This window comes from Hyalella azteca, unplaced genomic scaffold (genome assembly GCF_000764305.2).
Source record: "Hyalella azteca isolate HAZT.00-mixed unplaced genomic scaffold, Hazt_2.0.2 contig653, whole genome shotgun sequence".
Lineage (NCBI taxonomy): Eukaryota > Metazoa > Arthropoda > Malacostraca > Amphipoda > Hyalellidae > Hyalella > Hyalella azteca.
In genome coordinates, this window is record NW_025930992.1 from 153983 (window position 1) to 166985 (window position 13003).

General features: G+C 36.5%; 1 protein-coding gene across 1 annotated transcript; it reads right to left on the minus strand.

The window, feature by feature from the left end:
* Nucleotides 1–1787: 1787 nt before the first annotated feature.
* LOC125177905 lies at nt 1788–5949 on the minus strand. The gene has a single exon (XM_047880536.1). The coding sequence runs from the start codon at nt 5946–5948 to the stop codon at nt 3132–3134; it is 2817 nt and encodes a 938-aa protein (XP_047736492.1). The 5' UTR covers nt 5949; the 3' UTR covers nt 1788–3131.
* Between the last annotated feature and the right edge of the window lie 7054 nt (nt 5950–13003).

A 13003-nucleotide genomic window follows, 5' to 3' on the forward strand; every position in this document is an offset into this window, starting at 1 on the left:
TCGATTATGTTATTTGTTATTTGTTGTTATTATGTTATTATATTATGTTATTACCCAGGCATTGAATGTGTTGATTTTCCAGCTGAAGTTGATGCGGTAGCACCACTTCAACCTTTGTTAGGACGAGTTTCCAACGTGAATGCAATGCAGAAGAACCACTTTTCGTAACTAGCGTTGGTTTCTTGAAGGAGTTTCGGTGACAATAGTTTTTCAAGGAGGAATAGCTGGTTTTGGGAAACCAGAAGCCGGTTTTTCGAGTTATTCACTTCTGTTGAAACCGCAGTTACATAGAAACCAGGGTCAAAGCAGGTACAATGGGTGTACTTATACACCGGAAATGATTTTAGATATTAGTGTATAATATTTTCGTTTGGCTGGGAACATTTTATACTGAATTCAGTTTGATATCATTAAAATACAAATTTTGAAGGAGTTCTCATAAGCAGCTATTTTTCCTGCTAGGGGAGACTATGGCTGCACTATTGTAATTCTTTGTATTTTTTAATAAATTCTTCAAATTTTCTCAATATCACTAATTTAAGAAATCTTTTAGATTGAATTTATGTTTATGGTCTCATAAAACTTGCTAATTTTCAAAATGGCCTCATAAAGCTTGCTAATTTTCAAAATTTTCCATTTTCCCTGCACACTTTTCCTCTGAAAATTTTTCTCATATTATAACGCGCATTTTTGTCAGCAAAACAAATTTTAGCTTCTGGCAATTATATCTGAAATTTCATTCCTAAGTGGATCTAAATTGTACATTATTTAAATCATATTAAATTATTATATATAAATATCGCATCAAAATTCCCCGTTTCTCACTGAAGTTCAAAACCATTTTATACCACAATCGTATTTTCATTTCAAAAAAAAAAAAAAACTTGCTTAACGCAAGTTTTTAATATCATATTATAAAAAATTCTGATTTTTTTTTTCATAATTTTATTTTATTTTATTCATAAAATGACGATTACTTTAGGTTATTATTTATTTTGACTCATATAGGCTTTTTTCCAGCCGCTCTTCCCCGATTTTTCCTGAAAGACTCGTGCGCGTAATCCCAAAATGAAGCGATAAATTGGCCCGAATTTCTGAAAAAATCCCGGCTTCGTTCTCCCAACAAATCCCACGCTTCAATGATCTTTTTCTCTGCTAATGATCTGTAAAATGATCGGACATTGATCCATTGATTGTTGTCCCTACATTGATGATAAATGGGACGATTGTCAACATTTTTTGGGAAATCTGCGACTTCGAAAACATTTTTTGGGATTAAGTTTCTTATCATTTGATGATAAATAGATACAAATATCAGAAAAAGCCTCTGTAAGAGTCGTATACAAACCTTTCCGGTTCTAATTTTACGATAATTTAAAGGCGATAAATTGAAGAATGAAACAATTGAGGACAACAATACGAATTAATCTTCTCAAAATAAACTACTCGAATTTTTAGAACTAATTCTGAGACGAACGTTATTATTTTAATGATGAAACAACGTCGCATGAATTACGTTAATTCAAAGAGGTGATCTTACGTCTACATGACGTTCTAGGAATGATTTCTTTGAATTCAACTAAATATCAACAAGATTAAAACGTCGTGAACTAATTATTCTATCGTTGAAAGACTGGATTTGAACGTTGTGTTTAATTCAACGTTGATCATCCCTCAACATGCCTGCTGGACGACACCCTGTTTTGCTTCTCAACCGAAAATAGCACAATTTTGAATTTCTCCACACTGCACTTAAACAAATTTGCAAAGGATATGAAGGCACAATAGAAAAGCAGTTTTTATTAGAAAACCTCAAGATCGTTAGTAGTTAAGAAAAATAGTACAAAACACTGCAAAATTACTTATTCTATAACCCACACAGAATCAATGTGCAGACAATCACCTTGACTTTCGATTTAATCCGAAAATTCTCTAACAACACAAGTAAAAATGTTTGCATGGTTTTGGTCTATGAATTTCACAAGAGCAAAAAATTTTGATACATTTCTGAATTTCTGTTGCTGCATCTGCAAAGACGCGCCCTGCAAATTTAATAGACCGCACCGTAGGTGGCCGAAATTTTAGGTTGGCAACAAAATTTATTTTTGAATGAAGTTTCTTGTGCTTATTACTCGTAAAAAGACATAATGTAAATGTTAGGACAGGTTAGTGAAGAACAACACACAAAAAACTCAAAAAATGGGATGATTTATAATTTTGTAACGATCAAAACAAACAATCTTATTGTTTTTTAGAGAAAAACTGAAATAAATTTCTTTTCGGTTACACATAGCGAAGGTCCGTAACGCAGCTTTTTTTCTGGTTGGATTTTAACCCTATCTCTGGAAAGGGTTGGATTATAACCTAAGGCCAAAGCTTGCCAGGCTTTTAAAATTAGAAATTTTGTATTATAACCAAAATATATTAGAAGATATTTTCAATTAGGTATTGTGTCTTGGACTTGGAACTATAAATAAATTTGGAATTTTTTCGCTATGGCATGACCATATTTTGGTAATAGTTTACAAAGCCCTTACAACTAGGCCTGATGAAATGTTAATGTTAAAGAACGAAGAAGAGCGAAAAACAACTTAGAGTAAAGAATAATTAAGACATAATAAAGGAAACTATATTAGCTGAAACGACCAGATGATAAAGTGCCTAATTTGAAAGTTGTAATAAATTTAAATTTACTTTAATTGAATAGCGCGAAAATATTAAATTGTTACTCAAATGGGGGACCCAAAATATAAGTATGAAAAGTTAAGGACGTCGAGAGCAAATGAAAATCAATTTGAAAATGTGTGATGAAGACATCAACTTGATAATTTCAGAGGAAGAATGGTATAGATATACTGAAGGATCTAGCAGCCAACGCAGCAAAGTAACTTTAATATGTACATCTTTTTGTTGAAATTTCAGGGCAAGACCCTTTTAGACTATTTGAAGTGAAATTTGAATAAATATAAACATTTTTTTTTTCATTTGGTCCAAAACCTCAAAACTTGTCAATGAATTCAATTTAAATGTTTCGCAGATACATTTTTTGAGCCAGTATATATGTACGTGATTCAGAGTAAGCGTTTTAGATTTGATAAAAAAGCAGGCTTCATTGACGCATTACCTTATTTTCAAAGTGCAGTTACAGGCATTTTAACTTCACGCATTGAACCTCTAAGCTTAACTTTGTTAGGGTCAACGCGACTCAAGTTGACGAAGGGTACCACTTCACCCGACGCTGCTCTGATCTCCAGTAGAGAAAAGTGGTTCTGAAGACAATGTTTTACAAGATGCTTGTTCTCGTAGAACTTAGCTGAGCAGACCCCACAACCAAATTGTGGTCTCAGCAGGGATAAGAACCCCCGGTGCTGTTGGCTAATGTGCACCAGAAGGGAGTCGTTGTCGCAGAACTTGTTACGACAGCCGTTGCACCGAAACAGGCGTAAGGGCGAGTACAGTTTTACGGAAGATGAGAAGCCCGTTTCCAAGGGAGGTCCGTCAGTTTCGGAATCATGTTCGTTGGTTCTTTTTTCTACACTGTGGTTGGTCTCAGTGTGATGTTCGTTTCTGTCGTCAATGGCATGAGAATTGTTCGTGGAAGATACAGATAAAGAAGTTGAATGCAATTTCGATGCGCACGGCGAACCGCCTCCTGACTTTGATGGTGGTATCACAGGAGGAGCTACTGGTTTTGGTGGTCTCCTATAGCTTCTGCTGTTCATCGTCATGTAAATCTGTTGGTTTTCCTTATCTTCGGTCTTTCCTTCCTGGTTTTCTTTGTCCTTACATTTAAAAATGTTTTTGGAACGGATACTCAGTCCAAGCTTTCTTCGTTTTCGAGCTCCTTGCTGGCTAATGTCGATTGATTCTTCCGTTGTTATGGCATCAAAATCTTCTTGAGATGATAGTACCGTTTGCATAACGGGCACCAATCTGTTTTCTGGGTAGGAAAAAGTGTTCAGATCAATGCGTTCGGTGTAGTCAGGAGTAACAGGACCAGGTGATTCGGGATAGTAAATTTCTTCCTTTGTGACATGTGGAACACTGAAACGCAACTCCCGTTTGACGTTCGGGCGATCGACGCAATTTTTATCACGTCGGAGAATACCTTTGCTCGCTGATCGTCTGGGTTCTGACTTTTCAAAGACTTTTGGTGTCTTCGTAGGCATTACGGAGGAATTCATGCAAGTCTCCTCTTTCTCTAATTCTTCCAGCTTTCTTTTGGAGTCCGATGAGACCATCATGGACACCATTCTGTTGCTCAAGCCTGGAGTAGAAGAAGTATTTCCTTCCAACCACGTTCTCTTGTTAGTGTAATTAACAGTATTTACAGCATCTTCATTGGAAACTTTGAAAAGAGAGCTGATCATTTCCTCGAAGTGCCTAGCGTGATACTGTTGTAGGTGAAACATTAACATGTGCTCGCCGTTTATTCCTGGAGGAACGCATTTGACGCAGAAAGGACATTGCATGCCTTTGCTTTTTATTACAATGCGTCGGTGTTTCTCAAGTAGGGAAATGAGAGAATCTTTGTGACAGTCCATGAGATGTTTCGGTAGTACTGAGCTGTTAAAGAATCGAGCTTGGCAGACCGGACAAGAGTAAAGGTTTAAATCTTGTGCATGATCATCCACCATTGCTTCAAGTTCCAGCCTATGACTCTTCTGGATGTGGTTTGCTAGCGCTCTTTCGTAGCTGAACTGTCGAGGACACAGAGGACAGAATATCGTCTGAGGAGCGTGACCAGCGTAAGAAGCTATGCTATTCGACAGCTGAGCAAATACTGAAGACGCTGGTGAACGAACATACGGACTGCTCATCTGCACATAAGCTGGGGAAATGGACTTACGACATTGTGGTGACTGAGCTGAAGGGGTGGGTGGCAGGGAAGATGATTTGGGTTTGAAAATATCGCTAAATTCGTTGCCTAGGTGTGCCATGTCGGGTGGTTTACCTGTGCCCCACAACTCTACGTACGAGCCTTTCAAAGCTGTAGGAACTTTAGACCAGCCCGTAGGTTCAGGAACGTTAACGTAAACTGGAATTTTAGGACTTTTCACGGCGGGAGATGCTGATGGGTTCCTCGTGGTCAAATATTGTCTGATCATCGAAGGGGCTGGTAAGTTTTGGTAGAGATGTCTGGCGGCCAGAGACGCCATTGCGTGCGATCGTGGTTTAGGTTGAAGACCGCTAACAAAAGAACTTGTCTTCCTAGTTGGCGTGACCTTATCGGGAGATGATTCATGCTGTGTTGACAAAACTTGTCGTTTCGGCAACGGGGATACCGGAAAAGAAGCTCGAGTCATTTTAGGAGAAAATTTAATCGCACTAGCGTTATTCATTTTCATTGTAACATCGTTTTGCTGGTCCAAAAAGCGCTGGAAGTGACCTAGTTTAGTCATGTGATTCAAGTAATCCTCAATACTGGAACTGATCTGAACACTCTCATCGTCTGGAGTTTTTGAGATGTCATTCACATAGTTCTGCTTTGTAGTAAATGAGTCGAGAGTCATGTAGAGATCTTCGTCTAAATCACGAAGCTTCTGTTCGAGGTGATGATTCTCAGAATTTTGCTCATTGTGTTCTTGAATCGTGTCGTTCAAGTCGACTATTTTATTCTTCAATTTCGAGATGAATTCATCGGCGGCCGTTTTGAGTTCATTCAATTTAGACTCATCATCCAAGAAAGAAATTTTTGGAAAATCTTTTTCCGAATGCACTTTTTCGACATCCTTGCGCAAAAGAACGTTTTGCAGTTGTTTTGTTTCTGAAGTAAACAAGTTTTTTGCGTTTCCTACTCGAGTGACACCGGCATCCGGTTCTCCGACTGCAATTTCTTCTATATTTTTCTCCGCGTCTGGAATAGTTTGGTCTCCCTCTGACAGCGTCAAGTTAAAAGGAGACTCGACCACCGTCTCGCCACTGCTGTTACCAAACACATCGTCCATCGCTACCTGAAACAAAGAAAATTTCGGGTTAATAACTAACTTTTTAACTTTAAAATTTCAACTTTAAAAACTTTAACTTTGAAATCTTTTTAACTTTAAACCCTTCTCAACTTTAAAAACGTTTCAACCGTGAGCACCGTGAGCATAAACAGCTTTACCGTGAGCACCGTGAGCATAAACACCTTTACCGTGAGCACCGTGAGCAGTTCAGCGCCGCTGTTCAACAGTCCACTCATTTTGAACAGACGTTGTTCGGTTAGGTGGCAAAAACTTCGGGTTCATTATTAAGGATTGATTAAGCGATTAAAATGTTTTGTAAGATAGCGTAATCATAGTTATAATTATCACGAATTGGTAATGTGATTAAAATGTTTGATTATATAGCATCAACAGTCACTCATTTTGAACAGCAGTTGTTCGGTTAGGTGGCAAAAACTTCGGGTTCATTATTAAGGATTGATAAAGTGATTAAAATGTTTGATTAAATAGCGAAATCGCAGATATAATTATCACGAATTGATAATGTGATTAAAATGTTTGATTAGATAGCAAAAGCGTCGTTATAATTATTAACGATTGATTAACCGAATAAAATGTTTGATTAGATAGAAAAAAGCATCGTTATAATTATTACGAATTAATAGGTAAAGTGATTACAAGGTTTGATTAGATAACGAGAGCGACATGGTTATGATGACAAATTGATTATATTCGTGATTAAAATCTTAGGCAGCAAAAACATCGTTATTATGATTACGAATTACTTATTCGATTACAATGTTCAGTTAGGTAGCGAGAGCATCGCCATATTAACGTGCATACTGAATTACAATGCTGGATAGATAAATAATATAATAATAATAAGTATATAAATAATTAAGAAAATATAGCTAAAATAATAATTTAGTAAAAAGAGGATAAAATAATTGGCTGGATTTCTTGGTCAAATAAAACTGTATGTTCATCTGCCGAGAACATTAAGACTTACTGCATAACATTAAAACTAACTCCATAACATTAAAACTAAACCCATAACGAATGCACAGTAAGCCCGTATATGTATATGAAAACGATAATCCCATTGGATAAAGAGGGATATATTTTTTCTTATACGACTGGAAACTTTTATTCTGTTAAATTTCGTTGTGAATTTTAAAACGAGTTTTGCGATATTCATCAATTAAATAAAATCTTTAAAAATGAAGAGAAATATTCCATCTATTACAATAATGTTTATTTGATAAAAAAATATTGTATTGAATAAAACAATCTTTCCATAAAAAGAAATAGGAAAATAAAGATTGTTTCGATTACAACAATATTATACACAAAAACAAATATCTATACAATACATGGAAACAAATGTTTCATGTATAAAAACAAATGTTTCATGTATGAAAGCAATATTCTATCCATTTTTATTTAAGAAAATCAAATACAACACATGAAAACAAACGTTTCTTGTATGAAAATTATATTTTATCTTGTTTTATTTAAGAAAATCAATTTTCATGACAGAACGCTAAGGAATTTATGGCCTGCATTGGAAATTTATGGTCTGGAGCTGCATAGCTGGGCAACCTCAACAGGCTATAAAACTATCACCCCGCACCCCTACAATAATTAGGTCCTAATGCCAAATCCTGCCTCACATGCCACATCCTACCTCACATGCCACATTCTGCCTCACATGCCATATAATTAGGTCCTAATGCCAAATCCTGCCTCACATGCCACATTCTGCCTCACATGCCACATTCTATGCGCAGTAACTCCTTTATTTTGCTGGTAAATTTGATAAAAGCAATTGCTGTTGTTCTATGCACAGTAACTCCTTTATTTTGCTGGTAACTTTTATAAAAGCAATTGCTGTTGTTGTCAGCCTAACAGCATGATAAAGGCAATTGCTGTTGTTCTATGCACGCCAACCTAACAGCAACAGCAGCGGTTGCTGTTGCTGTTGTTTTCGCTGTAGCCGAATAGCCGGAGGCTCGCGGGTTAAACCGTCTTTTGTCTCCAGAAGAGCGCGTTTAGCCGCGGCTTTGCGGTCACCATTAGATCCTTCTCACTATTGAGGATCCCATTAACTATCATTGATTCACGGTCATGTGATTTATCTTGTTTAAAATTGATTAATGGTCGAATTATACGGGCCTATGCTGGTCTGATGGATACTATTTCCAATTAATTAGGGAAAAAATTGGATATTTGTTGTGGTCTAATTGATTTTTCTGTTACATAATCGGTAATAATTATTTATTATTTCGTAGTGTTGCTTACGCCAAATCCAGTGCGCTGGATTGCAACGTCTCAATACAGGATAAATACAACGTTAACGCAAAAATTATTAACCCTAAAGATAAATGATTGCTCCTCTACAACGATTCAAAATTACGCCTCTACGACGATTCAAGATTGCGCTCACGCAACGATTGTTGATTGCGCCTCTATAACTTCACGATTGCTCCTCTACATCGTTTAATAATAACTTCTCGACTAAGATTGAAGATTGCGCTTTTGCATCGATTCAAGATTGCGACTCCACAGCGGTTGATGATTGCGCCTCTACAACGAAAAAAGATTTAAATTTATTTGTTTGTTATGGGTTAAAGTGAATTTTAAAAATATCAATATTAGCAAATATTGGCCGCTCTCCTTTCGTGATACATGCATTCTAGGTAGAAATCTGACGAGGTAAGTGCAATTGCGGGCGTGCGAAAAAAAGAATCGATTTTCACGCTCAATATTTTAAATATTTTATGTTTTGTTTCAGTTGAGTGAGTGCCGAAAAATTGCGGTACCATAGATTGTGTTCAAATAGTCATACATTTTGTGTCATATTGAGCTGTGCTTCCTCAAGTTTGTGCCCATTGTGCTGTGCTTGCACAATTTCCTGCTACAGTGTGTTGTGCTTGCATAATTTTGTGCCACAATGTGTTAAATTTCTTCAGGTTTGTGCTGCATTGTGCTGTACTTCCCCAAGTTTGAGCTGCAGTGTGCTGTACTTCCCCAAGTTTGTGCTGCAGTGTGCTGTACTTCCCCAAGTTTGTGCTGCAGTGTGCTGTACTTCCCCAAGTTTGTGCTGCAGTGTGCTGTACTCCTCAAGTTTGTGCTGCAGTGTGCTGTACTTCCCCAAGTTTGTGCTGCAGTGTACAGTGATTCCCCAAATTTGTACCTCAGTGTGGTTAACCTCCACAAATTTCAAAATCCCCACACCACCACATTTTTGCCCAAACTTCCCCCCAGTTGGGGAAGCTGGTGTCCCGCATCCACCTCTATTAGCGACGTTGTGGGGAGTCCGGTGGGCTTCCGGTGGAAAAACGATCCCTAAAAGGAATCCGCGGGCACAAACCGTGGGGAAACGTGAGCTGGGATCTTGTTGTGGTACAAGCATGGGTCATTAGTTCGCATTACGAAGATTATTGATTTACAATAAAGATTTCTTGATATTGGGTCATAAACTTGGTGTGAATGTATGGTGTGAATAAAAGATATTTGCTATTGGATCATAATTTTACTGTAAATGTATGGTTTGAAAAAAAATATTTTGATATTGGATCATAATATTGCTGTGAATGTATGGTTTGAATAAAAGATATTTTGATATTGGTCACAATTTTACTGTACATGCATGGTGGGAATAAAAGATATTTTGATATTGGATCATGATTTGGTGTGAATGTATGGTGTGAATAAAAAATATTTTGGTATTGGATCATGATTTTGGTGTGAATGTATGGTGTGAATAAAAAATATTTTGATATTAGATCATTATTTTGGTGTGAATGTATGGTGTGAATAAAAAATATTTTGATATTAGATCATGATTTTGGTGTGAATGTATGGTGCGAATAAAAAATATTTTGATATTAGATCATTATTTTGGTGTGAATGTATGGTGTGAATAAAAAATATATTAATATTGGGTGGTAATATTGGTGTGAAAGTATGGTTTGTATAAAAGATTTCTTGACATTGTGTCAAAATTTTGCTGTGAATGTATGGTTTGAATAAAAGATATTTTTATATATGATCATTATGTTCATATTCGTTGTGTATGGTCAGAATTGCTTCATAACTGGGAAAAACATCAACAGATCCTATTTAGGCTATTTTTATGCAAGCTATAACCTTCACATTCTGAATAATAATGATTTTCGCTTCTTTGTACTTCGGTTTAGAAACATGTTTATTTGATTTCACTGTAAATATTATTTTTCGAAATTAATTCATCTACCAACTCTTCCTGCCAGTTATTTTTCCGCACACGCTTGTTTGTATCTTACTATTACCCATTTCAATCGACACAATCAATGTGTTACTTAAGTATACATACAATATACATGTGTTTGTTTTGTTCTTGCATGGGACAGGTCTTAATATATCTTATATTTATTACTGTTGATTATTTCGATATAATTCATACTACGCATCATTTACTATAATATTCTTGTTACGCTGTGAATTATACGAATTGTTTTCTCCGATTTCATTATCAAGTTTACTTCCTGCATGACTTCCGCTTGTGTATATAAATCTTATCGTTCATTATCAAGAGCTTAGCTTCGGTCGCATCCAGTTAACGGGTGCCTTTATTGTCTTGATCTTACATGGCATCTACTCTCAAAGACAGGAATGTTTGGGTAGATGACCTTTAGGCCTTCATGGTAGATCAGACCTTAAATGATCGTGATCTACTAGCTTATTTGCGAGTCAGGGTGAGGTATGTTTGGGTAGGGTATAATTGGGTAGATGACCTTTAGGCCTTCATGGTAGATCAGGCCTTAAATGATCAGGATCTACTTGCTTATATGCGAGTCAGGGTGAGGTTTGTTTGGGTAGATGACCTTTAGGCCTTCATGGTATATCAGGCATTGAATGACCTTGATCTACTTATTTACGAGTCAGTGTCAGGTACGTTTGCGTAGATGACCTATATGGTAAATCAGTCATTCAATGGTAGATTGAAATTTTCTTATAGATCAGGCTTTTACATCTCAAGTTATTCACGGTTCTGCTATATAAAATGTGCAAGTTATTCTTTCTCTTAACAAACAAGGATCAAACCGGATTTCGTTGTCTATCCTGGACTCAATATTCACTGGGAAATAAGATTTTATTTATCGAGATTATTTCACAGAGCCCATAAACTTGCTATTTCGCTTTTTAGAGAACAAATCTTTTATGTATTGATGAAAACGAACCTTCAGACGCGCCCGTCTCCCAGCCACGCGTTGGCTTATCGAATATTAACTGCCTTGGCATGAATTTAGGATTAGGGGTGCGGAATGCGACCGATGCTAATTGATGCCAGTTACATGGTCTGCTAATTGATGCCAGTTACATGGTCTGCTAATTGATGCCAGTTACATGGTCTGCTAATTGATGCCAGTTACATGGCATGCTAATTGATGTCAGTTACATGGTATGCGAATTGATGCCAGTTGTAAGGTAGTAAGTCAAATGACATAGTGAGGTAGTAAGTCAGGTGACGTAGAAAGGTACGTAGTAAGTCAGGTGACTGGGTGATGTAGTAAGTCAATTGACATAGTGAGGTAGTAAGTCAAGTGAAATAGTGAGGTAGTAAGTCAGATGACAAAGTGAGGTATGTAGTAAGTCAAGTGACAGGGTGGTAAGTCTCCCATGCAGCAACAGGTTGCTGGTGTGGCTAAGGTAATTGTCGCTTGTGGTGGTGTTGGTTACCATCCATGCCACACATGTGTACTGTCATGCCACACATGCCTCGTGTACTGTCATGCCACACATGCCTCGTGTACTGTCATGCCACACATGCCTCGTGTACTGTCATGCCACACTGTCATGCCACACATGCCTCGTGTTCTGTCATGCCACACATGCCTCGTGTACTGTCATGCCACACATGCCTCGTGTACTGTCATGCCACACATGTCTCGTGTACTGTCATGCCACACATGTGTACTGTCATACCACACATGCCTCGTAAATATATAATAAAGCAAAGAAAACTCGCAACACAAATGTTTTTGTAACAAATATCAATTTTTAAAGTTATTTAGCGCGCGTTTTCTGCTTATATTCAATGCAGTTTATTGAGTAATCGAATTGTTATTAATGAATCAATTCAAATCAATTCATACTTAATTTAAATTTCCATTTATTATCGAAGTAAAAATCACACAAATTATTAGGAGTGATAATTATTTCGGAATTTAATGCATAAAGACATGAAATTTATCAATTTATCAAAGCTACGTTCATTTATAAATAAGTTAACCTTAAAAAGGTTAAAAAAGGTTAAACCCTTAAAAACATTTACGTGTAATTAGTTAATCAAGTGTTACAAATAATTATTACTCAGTAAAAAGTAAATCTTACCATATATAGTACATGTACAATTAGTACATGACATGTAACTGCAGCTGTACCCAGCCACCGCTCGCCTCCTACATGTTACCTCTAATTACCTGCTCGTTACTCAGCGATTACCCGTTCACTGGACCCTTTAAAAGCCACACCAGACCCCTTTAAATCTCGTTTTAAATCACCTGCTCGGTTTCTTTAATTAAATTTTCCTTAAAATCACGCGGCAGCGGTGGCCTGTTCATACCGCAAAAGCAGAGACTTTTCTCTTTAAAATGGGGCGTACGTCTAAAGATTTACGATATTTTTACAATGATTTAACTAAGTATATATTAGATGTTTTGAATTATTTTAATCATAAATACATATATTTTAATCACAGGTACACATAATAAATATTGCAGTACCCACAATGCTAATCGCTGCTATATTACTGTACAAATGAGAGTGATCTTTATTAGCTTATTTCTGTCTATGTAGCTTTAGCACTTGAGATTCTCTTGTTAAATTTGAAATTGAATAATTTTTTTGGAAAGATTTTGGTTCGGATTCTGCATCCTTTCAATTTCCATAGCAAAAAAGTGTGGGTTGATGGATCGATAATTTTTAAGGTTGTCAAGGGACAACACAGTTTTTATGTTAAAAAATACATTTTCCGTAGCGCGAAACGTTGTAAGGGATTGCAATAGGACTACTGAAATTTATCGTTTAGC

Bases quoted from the DNA above. Each gene is read 5' to 3' on its own strand.
- LOC125177905 (XM_047880536.1), bottom strand. From the start codon at position 5,948: ATGGACGATGTGTTTGGTAACAGCAGTGGCGAGACGGTGGTCGAGTCT.